Below are 16,417 nucleotides of genomic sequence, written 5' to 3' on the forward strand. Positions count from 1 at the left end.
TTAGAGGGTCGAATGTTTACTACCTTTGGATAGGATATATATCTGACATTCCATATCTGACAAGAGAAGGGTATCGTAGCCAGCTCATTTTAAAAATAAATCGCCATTTATGAAGATAACTATGATGGGATCAAATTCATCAACTGAAACAGTAAAATAGCCCCAATTCTTCCGCCAGTCAAAAAATAGTTCCAAATCATTGATATATCTTCCCAATTTGGGCAAAGGAAGTTCAGTAGTTACCATTTCTAGAATCAGTGTTAGATTTTGAATCATATTCATACACTTTTGTCAATCAGCAATATCAAATTTAAAAAATTCGAATGCGTTGGGTCGAACGAATATCCATATGAATTTGTTGTGTTCACTTAACGCGCGCACCGTGGCAAATCCCCTATTCCGGCGTCAAAAACTTGACAAAATAGACCCATTTTCGGCTCTTTTAACTCATATCTCAAAAACCGTTCGAGATTTTTCACGGGTTCAAACGGTTTCTTAATCTTAGACTTGTTCTACATCTCATGATATCTGTCATTTTATATTCTGATTAAAAAAACAACCGTGTTTTTTTGACTGAAAATACACAGTTTCTCGTGTTTTTGTGTGAGAGAAGCACTTTTTGCACTGTTTTGGGCTCGATCTTCTCTTACAGCGTCTGACTTTCGTATCAAAATGTCTCAGTTCAAAGACTATCTGATAGACAGGTTGTAACTCTTTCTTGTGATATAAGGTTCAACCTAATTGGTTGAAAAAAACCGCCGTGTTTTTTAGGTCAAACTTTACAATCCAATGAACTTTTTTTGTATTTATCACGCATAATCTACATTAATTGATTAGTCGCACTGCGCACGATTGTCTATTTTAGTATGCCTATCAACTCTTTATACTCTTTCCTCTCCTATCAAAAATTGAAAGGGGGTACAATATCCTCGTCCTAGATATAAGAAGAAGAAGAGAACATTTCCTTTTCATTACATGTAAAATCATGCCCATTCTTGAAAAAAAAAAAACATTCGTCACTTCTAGGTTAAACTTTACAATGCAATTAACTTTTTTGTTCTTATCATGCACAATATCCATTAATTGGTCGCACTGTGCTCGATTGGATTTTGGTATACGATGTTCAACCTGGCAGCAGCGCGTTTTGCGTTAGATTTGGAAATCCTCGTTCCCAGACAGGGATATGTAACATGTAAGCTTTTCATAGATATAAAATTCATATTGATTGATTAATATTTAGCTCCGTCAATTTTCACGTTAAATCATGCTTGTCTCACTTTAAGAAGGATAAGGCTGAAAGCTTTAACAAATATGTCATTGGATTGCCCCAGAAAATATCTACAAAAATTCCTCACGTACCACAATCTCCTTGTGACTATATGAAACGATGTAAAGATAATGCTTCTCTGTTTTTAAGCCCTGCTACAAAAGCTGAGATAATTAATATTGTATCGTCTTTAAAACCTTCTAAATCGAGTGGTTCTGATGATATTTCAACTCGAATTGTAAAGGAGAGTATTCACATTTTTGTTGAACCTTTATGTAAAATCATTAATATGTCATTATCTCAGGGGGTCGTTCCAGATAAACTAAAGGTAGCTTAAGTTGTGCCAGTGTATAAAAAATCTGATCGTAAGAATGTCGTAAATTATAGGCCGATAGCATTGTTACCAATATTTTCAAAGATTCTCGAGAAAATAATTTATAAACGTTTAAATGAGTTTTTATCTAAAAAGAACATATTGATTCCTCAGCAGTGCGGATTTCGTAGAAACTTCTCCACACAAATGGGTGTTTTTAACTTATTGAGTAATATCATAAAGGCTATTGATGAAAACAAATATTGTCTGGGGATATTTTTAGATCTGTCAAAGGCATTTGATACCATTGACCATGATATCCTTCTCAAGAAACTTGAACACTATGGAATTCGTGGTGTAGCATTGTCATGGTTCCGAAGCTATTTGTGTGATAGGACACAATTTGTTATGATAGATAGATCTAGATCCAAACATGCTACGATTAACTATGGTGTACCTCAGGGTTCTGTTCTTGGTCCCCTGTTGTTTCTGATCTATATAAACGATATAATACATTCATCAACATTATTCTCATACTCCCTGTTTGCTGATGATACCAGTCTGATGCTCTCTGATAAGTCAGTAGAAAATTTGTTACTGGTTGCAAATCAAGAAATTAAGAAGCTGTATTCATGGTTTTGTTGCAATAAGTTATTGTTGAACATTAAAAAAACCAAGTGCATAATTTTCCGCTCTAAGGGTAAAAAGCTTCCAGGGCGTATAACTTGTCTTCATATAGGGGGTCATGATGTTGAACCAAGTGCAAATATTTTGTTTCTTGGGTTATATATCGATGAGCACCTATCCTGGAAAAATCATCTAGATGCTGTCTGCACAAAGGTGTCTCGCAGTGTAGGTGTTATTTATAGGTTAAAATCAATTTTACCTGAAATGATACTGATAACAATATACAATAGTATTGTTCTACCTTATCTGACATATTGTAATGTTGCCTGGAGAAACACTTTTAAGTCTTATCTTGATAAATTGAGAGTATTGCAGAATAGGGCGATACGACTTATAACAAATTCTAATTATAGACATCCAAGTACTCCGTTATTTCTTCGTCTGAAAATGCTACCACTTAGTGAACTTGTGTCGTTCAATTGTGCATTGTTCATGTTCAAACTACAATCGATGCCCCAAGAATGTACTTTAAAAAAATTATTTCTTCAGAATTCACAAATACATAGTTATAATACACGTCAAAAGGATCTTATTCGTCAGCCATTTGCGAGAACAAATGTCACTCTGACCTCCTTTCATATATCATGTATTAAAGAGTGGAACAATTTACCTGTTGATATAAAAAATAGTAAAACTCTTTTCATGATCAAAAGATTATCCAAAACTTACTTTCTTGACAGATTATGATTATTTTCCTTCAATATGTATTTTAAGTTGATGTATTTGCATTTAAGTTGATGACCTACTCAGAATTTATGTTTAGTATGTGCATATGTGGGTGAATGTGGTTGTGTGTGGGTGTGTGTGTGTGTGTATATATGTGTGTCTGTAACAGTTTCCATTCTATTTTTAGCATCTTAACCTTATATATATATATATTTTTGTCTCTCCTTTTGTATCTTGTAGATTAGTATATATACCATGTTGTATGTTAATAATCATAAGTATTTCAGGGCCCTACTCACAAGCTTTGCTTTTAAAGGGGTCCTAAAACCAATTCGTCTATGCTATAATCTAATTGATGTATGTTTATGTACTCATTTACATTGTATGTATATCCATTTTGATTATGATGTGATGTTTTTTGGTTTTGAATAAATAAACTTGAAACTTGAACTTGAAGCCAAATCCAGGGATGAATAATGTACCGGTGCATATACGTATACGTGCAGCGCATGAACGGTGTATACACCACACAATACGCCGAATACCTTTCTATGCAATAATCACGTACACACACAATGCGCGCAGTAATAAACAACGCGTCGCTAAGACAACTGAACCTGAACTCGGGAGTACATCGAGGGAAGGAGTACAGAATCAGAGAAAATTATTCTCACTTTTTGGTCAGAAGAAAACATTTCCTTATTTGTCTATATCTTAACATAAACAGAAGCTGTTCCGTTATCCTTATGTCGTACCACAGTCAATATCATAAACAAATTACAGTGATTTTATTTTGTCACAATTAATAAACTTAATTAGGGCAATTTATGCACCCCCAAGAAGTAGTGTTTACGGCCCGGCCTATCTCTACCACACAGACCACACAGACTTCGCGCAGTTCGGTCAAGGCGGTACGCGTATCATTAACTGCCAAATACAGCCGACCCAAGCTGAATAAAACCTTCATATTAGGTGAACAAAATAGGGGGTAACAAATTCATATGTTTAGCCCTCCTGATGTAATTAGGCTCATGGCACCTCAAGTAGGCTGTGAGACATAGACATACTACTAAAATCGCTATTAGGGGTCTAATTTCACGAAATTTAGGAGGCACCTTTGGTGCGTGTTACGGGGCCCTCGCTCCCCCCCCCCCACCTTTAAAAGTGTCTGGATCCGCCCCTTGATTATTCCATTTCCTTGAAAGTCCCAACAGTTTCCACGACATGCAGGAACGAAAAAGTATAGCAATTGAAACACTTCTTTTTATTTTACTTACTCTCGCATTCGGGAAATGGTTCCGAGAAATGTCCAGTGCTTGTGCAGACCACAGATGATGGCCCAGTTAGCTTATGACTAGTTTGACAAGAAAAGTTGCATTCTTGACTGTAGTTTGCTGGAACTCCATTTTCACAGGAAGAAAGTAAGGGTACTTCTATCCCTGATACGTTGCACGTTACATTTGGGCCTACAACTTATTTAAATAAAGAAAAGGAGAGCATCAACACATCATTCATCACTGACATTTGAAAATGCGTTTTTAAAGTAATTTTACTCCTACATGCTGATTCGTCTAAATAACATCAAACATATAGACCTATTTTTACTATTTTTGCGATGTTTAAAATGAAACGCCTACTGAAGCAAATTTACTATTCCAAGACGACAATTGCCACCTTTCGCGAATCTCAGGGACGGTAACATTAGGGTCCCGTGACACAAAGGTTAACAATTAATCGTACGACACTAGATTTTCACAATTGATTGAACATTGTAGTCAATAGAATCAATTGTAGAAAATTGTTTCTGTTACGGGCCCTAGATCTGCGTTTCGTGTGCAAAATTCATTCATGCGACACCATGCATGCCTTTCGCAAGTTGTGAGATTAGAGAATCCCGTGCTTTCACATACATACGACTGGTCATGACAGCATGCCCGCCTGACCCTGGAATTGTACTCATGCCGCTGGGCTGGAGAAATGAGAAACACTTCGCGTACATGCCTACAAGGTGTATTATAACATGAATAAGAAAATGCTTTTTCAAACAAATTGAGTACATATTAAGTGAGGAAAAATTTTATTGAATTAAGGCGGACACCCACCCCTTAAAAACACTTAAAAGTACTCGAAAAGGTCAAGAGCGTACAAAGTTCCACATTTTATTCTCCTGCGTGTTGTTTCTTACGTATTGGTATGCATGTTACAAATGTAGTACTTTCAAGGGCGCAGGGTGGTTTGAGCATGGGGGGGGGGGTGGAACTAAAGCGGTATGGGGGTGCACCAGTGGTGTATCTAGGGCAAATGGCGCCCGTGGCAAATGCTAAAATGGGTTCCGCGGCAAGTGCTAAAATCGCGCCCCTTATATATTTCTACACTTAATAAAGACATGACAAGTGAAGGCATACTATCAATGCAAGTGCGAATATTTTTCAATATCAAGACGTTAAGATGGAATATTCTAAGTTAATTCTTTTTAAAATGATATAACATGATCCTTATTTAAATAAAAAACGAATGCGAAGCGCGAGCTGAAAAATATAAGAATTTAGACCTGAAATCGAAACATTTTAGGGCGAAGTAATCCCACGATGCGTATCTATTTTAGAAATCAATGCAAGCACAAGGGTTAAGCTGAAATACTTATACTGGGAAGGAAAATGGTTTAAGTACTATATGTACGAATTCATGAAAGGGATCCGTATCTCATCAGCGTAATGCAAGCGCGAAGCGCGAGCCCATTTTTTTCATATCCTCACCTAAAAAGGGAAATTTTAATAATTGTTTGTAAAAGTCAATGAAGAGGATTTGTATTTCCAATATCAAATCAGAGCGTGATGAAAGCTTTGAATATTAAACAAGAAAACATTTTTATTTCAGAACTGTTTGTAAGAATTACTAAAGAGTAACGTATCAAAATGCACACCTGTAGCTAGAGATGAAAATTTATGATATTTGCTTTTGAAAAGGAATATTTTAAGGACAGTTTGTTGGAATTTCGGAGGAGAATAAGTATGTAACTAATCAAAAGTTGGCACAAATATTCATCCCTGCGTAAAGACATGTATTTTCTAAATGTGTTGAAAACTAAATTACCATGGTAATACATTTATTCCTATGTTTTCTTTCTTCATTTTTGTGTTTTCTTTTTCTTTCTTTGCGTCCCCTGAAAGTGGCGCCTGGGGCAGGTGCCCCCTTGTCCCCTGCTAGATACGCCACTGGCCGGTGCACATGTTGGGGAGGTGGAAGTCAAGTTTGGAAAATCAGCTGTTGAAAGCAGAAGAAGGGTTACAAATTTAGTTTTGCTTGCCAGTGTCGGAGCTCCTCTACCAAAGCAAGAGGGTGCACGTGCGATCAAGAAACTCCTGTGTGGAGCGTTTTTGGCCCAGTGGATTAGTCTCTAAACACTGGAATAGAGGGTTGTACGTTCGAATCCCAGCCAAGGCGTTATTTCCTTCAGCAAGATAATGATGGTCATTGTGCTGCACTCAATTTAGGTAATGTTAATGGGTACATGGCACCGACTTATTTCTTGAAACGCTTGAGCGTGGAACAGTATACCTCTGCTTAAACAGGGTTAATTATGCTCCATTTATTGTAGAGCGCTTAGAGACATGAAAATAGGCGCTATGTAATCGAGTACAATTAATACTAAATATTAAAAACTTACCACCGTATGAAAGCTTTGGAACATAGAAGGGCGGGGGAGATGCATTGCAGTTACACGATTGTCCGTTACTGAAACACACACTTTCGTGGGGTGCTGTTATAAATATGTCTATAAAAAGGAAACAAGAATGGTGTGTTCTGGTTGATTATTTGATGTTTAATCGTTCATTTTATTGCTAAGATTGGGCAGTACACTGTAACCAAATATTGGGTAAAATTTTAACCAGCACGAGGGTAATCATGTGTCCAACCAATTTTGGACAGTATTTTACCCAATGCAGGAAGCATATTGTCCAGTAACGTTAAACAATAAGCAACAATTACTTTAGAATGGGCAAAATTTTAATCACACTGAATAGATAAAAATGCCCAAAACAAATTCCCAATGTTGGTTGGACCCATAATTACCCCCATGGAGCATTTTTACACAATATTTTTAGAGTGTACTGTATACATGGTATGAGCAGCCATAAACAACGTACCTCGTGAAACGAACAAAAACCTCAAATGATGAAAAGTTAACACCAAAGGGCATTAAAGGAGAAATATATTGATTATGAATATGGCCTTATTATATATTAGTGCAAAGGTAATGATGTGGGAATTATCATTTGGTCATTCAAAAATAACGAAAATAATACATGAGGTGGAAATCGCCAATTAAAAAGCGCTAAAATGCCTCTTCGAAATATGCCTCGCATCGGTCTCTGAATTGACTCGATGACGTGTATGTGTGTACGGGAGACGTGATTGGTTCTCCCACGTCAAGCTCCACTTACAACTTATTGAACGAAAGAAAAGAAAAAAGTTATCCACAAAATGTAATATATTCCGTCAAAAAGACTGTTGTACTTTTCTTTAATTTAGTGATATTGATATCCAGTAGGCCTAGAAACTCTTAAATGCATTTTGTGTAGTGTTCGATTGTTCCTTTTCTTTGAAAGTCCCAATAGTCTCCCCGAGATGCAAGAACGTAGAAGGTAGTTTAGCAGTTGTAATACTTCATTCTATTTTACTTATTCGGGCAAATACAAAACAAATATGTCATCAAATCAACTACAGATAAATAATAAAAGTTATACAATAGTAACAACAGCTTGTATGGAAATGACCGATCCACTGAGGACTATTACGTAACTTCTATTTTTATATTAAGGTCTGGAGGAACTACTTGTTGGAAGTTGTGCATCCACTTCATTTGTTTGTGATATCTTCCCAACGACTGTCCTCGGGATGCACGAATGTCAAGTTAAATTAATTTATACAGTTCATCTCACTTTATATTATTTCACTTACACTGACATTCGGGAAATGGTTCAGAGAAATATCCGTTGCTTGTGCAGTTAAGAGATGATGGCCCAATCAGTTCATAACCAGTTTGACAAGAAAAGGTGCATTCTTGACTGTAGATTACTGGAAATCCATTTTCACACGATGAAAGTAAGGGGTCTTCTATCGATGATACGTTGCATGTTACAACTTATTTAACAACAACAAAGAAAGAAGTAATAAACAAATATATTCTGTCAAAAAGAGTGTTTGTTGTAAATTTCTTCTAATTATTGATATTGGAATATAGTAGGAACTCTTTAAGTGCATTATGTGAAGTGATTGAGCTGTTCCTTTTCTTTGATATTCCCGACAGCCCCCCCCCCCCCACGCAAGAACGTAAAAGTTCTTTCAGGATTTGCACATGGTGTCACGCGCGTAAATGGCACTTTCGAAAAATTCTTGAAAAATAAACGTAAAATTAGAGGGTCGAATGTTTACTACCAATGGAGAGGATAAATATCTGACATTCCATATCTGACCAGGGAAGGGTGTCGTAGCCAGCTCATTTTAAAAATCAATCGCCATTTATGAAGATAACTATGATGGGATCAAATTTATCAACTGAAACAGTAAAATAGCCCTAATTCTTTCGCCAGTCAAAAAATAGTTCCAAAGTCATTGATATATCTTCTCAATTTGGGCAAAAGAAGTTCAGTAGTTACCATTTCTATAATCAGTGTTAGATTTTCAATTATATTGATACACTTTTGTCAATCAGCAATATCAAATTGAAAAAAAAAATTCGAATGGGTTGGGTCGAACGAATATCTTTAGCCGTCCTGTTGTAATTAGGCTCATGATACCACATGGGTTTCCTGCACGCCATCAACGGCCGAGTAGCTCGGCATGGGAGGATTACCATAATGCGCTCAAGTAGGCTGTGAGACATAGACATACTACTAAAATCGCTATAAGGGGTCTAATTTCACGAAATTTAGGAGGCACCTTTGCTGCGTGTTACGGGGCCCTCGCTCCCCCCCCCCCACCTTTAAAAATTTCTGGATCCGCTCCTTGATTATTCCATTTCCTTGAAAGTCCCAACAGTTTCCACAACGTGCAGGCACGAAAAAGTATAGCAATTGAAACACTTCTTTTTATTTTACTTACTCTCGCATTCGGGAAATGGTATCGAGAAATGTCCAGTGCTTGTGCAGACCACAGATGATGGCCCAGTTAGCTTATGACTAGTTTGACAAGAAAAGTTGCATTCTTGACTGTAGTTTGCTGGAACTCCATTTTCACAGGAAGAAAGTAAGGGTACTTCTATCCCTGATACGTTGCACGTTACATTTGGGCCTACAACTTATTTAAATAAAGAAAAGGAGAGCATCAACACATCATTCATCACTGACATTTGAAAATGCGTTTGTTAAAGTACTTTCACTCCTACATGCTGATTCGTCTAAATAACATCAAACATATAGACATATTCTTACTATTTTTGCGATGTTTAAAATGAAACGCCTACTGAAGCAAATTTACTATTCCAAGACGACAATAGCCACCTTTCGCGAACCACAGGGACGGTAACATTAGGGTCCCGTAACACAAAGGTTAACAGTCAATCGTACTACACTTGATTTTCACAAATGATTGAACATTGTAGTCAATAGAATCAATTTTAGAATTTTTTTGTGTGTTACGGGCCCTAGATCTGCGTTTCGTGTGCAAAATTCATTCATGCGACACCATGCATGCCTTTCGCAAGTTGTGAGATTAGAGAATCCCGTGCTTTCACATACATACGACTGGTCATGACAGCATGCCCGCCTGACCCTGGGACTGTACTCCTTCTGCTGGGCTGGAGATATGAGAAACACTTTGCGTACATGCCTACATGGTGTATTATGACATGAATAAGAAAATGATTTTTCAAACAAATTGAGTACATATTAAGTGAGAAAAAATGTTATTGAATTAAGGCGGACACTCACCCCTTAAAAACACTTAAAAGTACTCGAAAAGGTCAAGCGCGTACAAAGTTCCACATTTTATTCTCCGGCGTGTTGTTTGTTACGTATTGGTATGCATGATACACTGTAGTACTTTCAAGGGCACATGGTGTTCTGAGCATGGGGAGGTGCAACTAAAGCGGTATGGGGGTGCACCAGTGGCGTATCTAGGGCAAATGGCGCCCGGGGCAAGTGCTAAAATCGCGCCCCTTATATATTTATACACTTAATAAAGATCATGACAAGTCAAGGCATACTATTAATGCGAGTGCGAATATTTTTCAATATCAAGACGTTAAGATGGAATATTCTAAGTTAATTCTTTTTAAAATGATATAACATGATTCGTATTTAAAGGGGAATCCAACCCAAATAAAAAGTTGTTTTTATAAGAAAAAGAAAAAAATCAGACAAGTTGACAGGTGAAAGTTTGAACAATATTGGACAAACAACAAGAAAGTTATGAATTTTCAAAAGTTGTAAATATTGGTAATCCCTATACTCATGGAGACTTCAAATTGGCCGCATATGGGATGTCATAGTGATGTAAGGCAAGGACTACTCTCTCATGTACTCCAATACATATTATGGCTAAAATGTCATTTTTCCCAAAAGTTTTATTTCAAATTATATTTTTATTTCATGATGACATTAAACAATATACTATCTGGGTTATATTTAGACTACTGCCCCAGGGGAATGGGTACTTAGGAGAAAACTACAAATCCCTGATAATAAAGTACATGGCCTATGGGGAAGTTGTCCTTGCCCCTTGTCATAATTTACTTACCAAGTTGCCAATTTGAAATCTACATACTATTAGTGATCTCAATTTTAAAGCAGCTATAACTTTCTTATTGCTTGTCCGATTTTTTTCAAACCTTCACCATTCTGTTTAATTTATGTTTCTCCTTCCCAACACAACATTTGATGGCCAAGGCTGGATTCCCCTAAAAACTAAACAACGAATGCGAAGCGCGAGCTGAAAAATATTGGAATTTAGACCTGAAATCGGAACATTTTAGGGCGAAGTAATCCCACGATGCGTATCTAACTTAGCAATCAATGCAAGCACGAGGGTTCAGCTGAAAAACTTAAACTTGAAAGGAAAAAGGTTTAAGTACTATATGTGAGAATTCATGAAAGGGATCCGTATCTCATCAGCGTACCGCGAAGCGCGAGCTAATTTTTTTCATATCCTCACCTAAAAAGGGAAATTTTCATAATTGTTTGTAAAAGTCAATGAAGAGGATTTGTATTTCCAATATCAAATCAGGGCGTGATGAAAGCTTTGAATATTAAACAAGAAAAAAATTATATTTCAGAACTGTTTGTAAGAATTACTAAAGAGTAACGTATCAAAATGCACACCTGTTGCTAGAGATGCAAATTTATGATATTTGCTTTTGAAAAGGAATATTTTAAGGACAGTTTGTTAGAGTTTCTGAGGAGAATAAGTATGTAACTAATCAAAAGTTGGCACAAATATTCATCCCTGAGTAAAGACATGTATTTTCTAAATGTGTTAGAACACATTTTTAAATGTGTTGAAAACTAAATTACCATGGTCATACATTTATTCCTTTGTTTTCTTTCTTAATTTTTGTGTTTTATTTTTCTTTCTTTGCGTCTCCTGAAAGTGGCGCCTTGGGCATGTGCCCCCCTTGTCCCCCGCTAGATACGCCAATGGCCGGTGCACATCTTGGGGAGGTGCAGTGGCGTACCTAAGATTTTCCACAGGGGGGGGGGGGCAAAAAAAGGTCTTCAACCACAAATGAAGGATTTCGTACCAGAAAAAAAAAATTGACAAGCAAAAAAAAAAAAAAAAAGGGTAACCACAAATGAAGGATTTCGTACCAGAAAAAAATTTGACAAGCAAAAAAACAAAAAAGCAAAAAAACAAAAATTGGTCTTCAAGACTCGTCAAGGGGGCAGTCTGCCCCCCTCCCGTAGGTACGCTAGTGGGGAGGTGGAACTAAAGTTTGAAAAATCAGCTGTTGAAAGCAGAAGAAGGGTTACAAATTTCGTTTTGCTTGCCAGTGTCGGAGCTCCTCTACCAAAGCAGGAGGGTGCACGTGCAATCAAGAAACTCCTGTGTGGAGCGTTTTGGTCCAGTGGATTAGTCTCAAGACATTGGAATAGAGGGTCGTACGTTCGAATCCCAGCCAAGGCGTTATTTCCTTCAGCAAGATATTGATGGTCATTGTGCTGCACTCAATTTAGGTAATGTTAATGGGTACATGGCAGCGGTTTATTCCTTGAAACGCTTGAGCGCGGAACAGTATACTTCTGCTAGCCTTAAACAGGGTTAATTATGCTCCATTTATTGTAGAGTGCTTACAGACATATTAGGCGCTATGTAATCGAGTACAATTAATACTAAATATTAAAAACTTACCACCGTATGAAAGCTTTGGAACATAGAAGGGCGGGGGAGATGCATTGCAGTTACACGATTGTCCGTTACTGAGACACACACTTTCGTGGGGTGCTGTTATAAATATGTCTAAAAGGAAACAAGAATGGTGTGTTCTGGTTGATTATTTGATGTTTAATCTTTTATTTAATTGCTAAGATTGGGCAGTACACTGTAAAAAAATATTGGGTAAAATTTTAACCAGCACGAGGGTAATCATGCGTCCAACCAATTTTGGACAGTATTTTAGCCAATGCAGGAAGCATATTGTCCAGTAACTTTAAGCAGCAATTACTTTAGAATGGGCAAAATATTAATCACACTGGATAAATAAAAATGCCTAAAACAAATTCCCAATGTTGGTTGGACCCATAATTACCCCCATGGAGCATTTTTACACAATGGTTTTAGAGTGTACTGTATGCATGGTATGAGCAGCCATAAACAACGGACCTCGTGAAACGAACAAAAACCTCAAATGATGAAAAGTTTACACCAAAGGGCATTTAAGGAGAAATATATTGATTATGAATATGGCCTTATTATATATCAGTGGAAAGGTAATGATGTGGGAATTATCATTTGGTCATTCAAAAAATTAATAACGAAAATAATACATGAGGTGGAAATCGCCAATTAAAAAGCGCTAAAATGCCTCTACGAAATATGCCTGGCATCGGTCTCTGAATTGACTCGATGACGTGTATGTGTGTACGAGAGACGTGATTGGTTCTCCCACGTCAAGCTCCACTTACAACTTATTGAACAAAAGAAAAAAAACAAGTTATCAACAAAATTTAATATATTGCGTCAAGGAGACTGTTGTACTTTTTTTTTATTAAGTAATATTGATATCCAGTAGGCCTAGAAACTCTTAAATGCATTTTGTGTAGTGTTCGATTGTTCCTTTTCTTTGAAAGTCCCAAAAGTCTACCCGAGATGCAAAAACATAGAAGGTAGATTTGCAGTTGTAATACTTCATTCCATTTTACTAATTCGGGCAAATACATAACAAATATGTCATCAAATCAACTACTGATAAAAAATAAAAGTTATACAATATTAACAGCAGCTTGTATGGAAATGACCGATCCACTGAGGAAGTTGTGCATTCACTTCATTTGTTTGATTTGTTTGTGATATCTTCCCAACAATCGTCCTCGGGATGCACGAATGTCAAGTTAAATTAATTTATACAGTTCATCTCACTTCATATTATTTCACTTACCCTGACATTTGGGAAATGGTTCAGAGAAATATCCGGTGCTTGTGCAGTTAACAGATGATGGCCCTATCAGTTTATAACCAGTTTGACAAGAAAAGGTGCATTCTTGACTGTAGTTTACTGGCAATCCATTTTCACACGATGACAGTAAGGGGTCTTCTATCGATGATACGTTGCATGTTACAACTTTTTTAGCAACAAAAATGAAAGAAGTAATAAACAAATATATTCTGTCAAAAAGAGTGTTTGTTGTAAATTTCTTCTAATTATTGATATTGGAATATAGTAGGAACCTTTTAAGTGCATTATGTGAAGTGATTGAGCTGTTCCTTTTCTTTGATATTGCCAACAGTCCCCCCCCCCCCCCCCCCCACGCAAAAACGTAAAAGTTCGTTCAGGATCTGCACATGGTGTCACGCGCGTAAATGGCACTTTTGAAAAATTCTTTAAAAATAAACGTAAAATTAAAGGGTCGAATGTTTGCTACCATTGAAGAGGATATATATCTGACATTCCATGTCTGACCAGAGAAGGGTATTGTAGCCAGCTCATTTTAAAAATAAATCGCCATGTATGAAGATAACTATGATGAGATCAAATTTATAAACTGAAACAGTAAAATAGCCCTAATTCTTCCGCCAGTCAAAAAAATAGTTCCAAAGTCATTGATATATTTTCTCAATTTGGGCAAAGGAAGCTTAGTAGTTAATTAATAGAATCAGTGTTAGATTTTCAATTTTATTCATACACTTTTGTCAATCAGCAATATCAAATTGACGAGAGTTGGAAATGACAGCCTTCTTTACTCATATATTTATAACGAGAACATTTTTGTGAGAATGCTAAAAACAAAGTATAAGACCTTTCCCCCGCCCCCTCCCCCACCCCCCCCCAAAAAAAACTCCCAAACCGTGCACATTTGCAGGCAGAAAAAGCCTTGACATAAGAATACTACCATACGGGCCTGCAAAAGACCCGATCGATAGCTCATGAATATTCATGTAACAATAGCGAATGGGCGAGTAGTGTTGGGTGAGGAACATCGCACCGCTCTGTCATTGGTCAATTCCGAGCTGAATGCCTTCGCACATTCGCCTTTGCTCTGCCCATAGAAGTATGTGTATTGCTACACACAACCGTTATATCACACGTGTCTATAGGGGAAATCTTGATTCAGATCGCGGCAATATCCGAAATCAACTCTTCAAAATAATGATGCAAAAATACAATTTTACTCAAAAAATGTCTATGTCAAAGTTCCACATTTTATTCTCCTGCGTGTTGTTTCTTACGTATTGGTATGCATGTTACAAATGTAGTACTTTGAAGGGCGCAGGGTGGTTTGAGCATGGGGAGGTGGAACTAAAGCGGTATGGGGGTGCACCAGTGGCGAAGCTAGGGCAAATGGCGCCCGTGGCAAGTGCTAAAATCGCGCCCCTTATATATTTCTACACCAAATAAAGACATGACAAGTCAAGGCATACTATTAATGCGAGTACGAATATTTTTCAATATCAAGACGTTAAGGTGGAATATGCTAAGTAAATTCTTTTTAAAATTATATAACATGATTCGTATTTAACTAAACAACGAATGCGAAGCGCGAGCTGAAAAATATTAGAATTTAGACCTGAAATCGGAAAATTTTAGGGCGAAGTAATCCCACGATGCGTATCTAACTTAGCAATCAATGCAAGCACGAGGGTTCAGCTGAAAAACTTAAACTTGAAAGGAAAAAGGTTTAAGTACTATATGTACGAATTCATGAAAGGGATCCGTATCTCATCAGCGTAGCGCGAAGTGCGAGCTAATTTTTTTCATATCCTCACCTAAAAAAGGAAATTTTTATAATTGTTTGTAAAAGTCAATGAAGAGGATTTGTATTTCCAATATCAAATCAGAGCGTGATGAAAGCTTTGAATATTAAACAAGAAAAAAATTATATTTCAGAACTGTTTGTAAGAATTACTAAAGAGTAACGTATCAAAATGCACACCTGTTGCTAGAGATGAAAATTTATGATATTTGCTTTTGAAAAGGAATATTTTAAGGACAGTTTGTTAGAATTTTTGAAGAGAATAAGTATGTAACTAATCAAAAGTTGGCAGAAATACTCATCCCTGAGTAAAGACATGTATTTTCTAAATGTGTTAGAACACATTTTTGAATATGTTGAAAACTAAATTACCATGGTAATACATTTGTTAATTTATTTTCTTTCTTCATTTTATTATTTTCTTTTTCTTTCTTTGCGTCCCCTGAAAGTGGCGCCTGGGGCAGGTGCCCCCCTTGTCCCCCGCTAAATACGCCACTGGCCGGTGCACATCTTGGGGAGGTGGAACTAAAGTTTGGAAAATCAGCTGTTGAAAGCAGAAGAAGGGTTACAAATTTCGTTTTGCTTGCCAGTGTCGGAGCTCCTCTACCAAAGCAGGAGGGTGCACGTGTTATCAAGAAACTCCGGTGTGGAGCGTTTTGGTCCAGTGGATTAGTCTCCAGACATTGGAATAGAGGGTCGTACGTTCGAATCCCAGCCAAGGCGTTATTTCCTTCAGCAAGATATTGATGGTCATTGTGCTGCACTCAATTTAGGTAATGTTAATGGGTACATGGGACCGACTTATTTCTTAAAACGCTTGAGCGCGGAACAGTATACCTCTGCTTAAACAGGGTTAATTATGCTCAATTTATTGTAGAGCGCTTAGAGACGTGATAATAGGCGCTATGTAATCGAATACAATTAATACTAAATATTAAAAACTTACCACCGTATGAAAGCTTTGGAACATAGAAGGGCGGCGGAGATGCATTGCAGTTACACGATTGTCCGTTACTGAAACACACACTTTCGTGGGGTGCTGTTATAAATATGTCTAAAAGGAAACAAGAATGGTGT

At 37.0% G+C, this 16,417-nt stretch overlaps 1 protein-coding gene across 1 annotated transcript in view; it reads right to left on the reverse strand.

Annotated features, from left to right (window-relative positions):
* The window catches only part of LOC129283005 (sushi, von Willebrand factor type A, EGF and pentraxin domain-containing protein 1-like), a 71,024-nt gene that overhangs the window by 41,502 nt on the left and 13,105 nt on the right, over positions 1–16,417 (reverse strand). Inside the window, exons 10-16 of the mRNA XM_064114077.1 lie at positions 16,287–16,394; positions 13,528–13,710; positions 12,282–12,389; positions 9,039–9,233; positions 7,896–8,078; positions 6,601–6,708; positions 4,211–4,405 (exon numbers count right to left, since the gene is read on the reverse strand). Coding sequence (XP_063970147.1) covers positions 4,211–4,405; positions 6,601–6,708; positions 7,896–8,078; positions 9,039–9,233; positions 12,282–12,389; positions 13,528–13,710; positions 16,287–16,394 — 1,080 coding nt within the window. The remainder of the gene's footprint in view (positions 1–4,210; positions 4,406–6,600; positions 6,709–7,895; positions 8,079–9,038; positions 9,234–12,281; positions 12,390–13,527; positions 13,711–16,286; positions 16,395–16,417) is intronic.

The sequence above is a fragment of the Lytechinus pictus genome, chromosome 19, assembly GCF_037042905.1.
Source record: "Lytechinus pictus isolate F3 Inbred chromosome 19, Lp3.0, whole genome shotgun sequence".
NCBI lineage: Eukaryota > Metazoa > Echinodermata > Echinoidea > Temnopleuroida > Toxopneustidae > Lytechinus > Lytechinus pictus.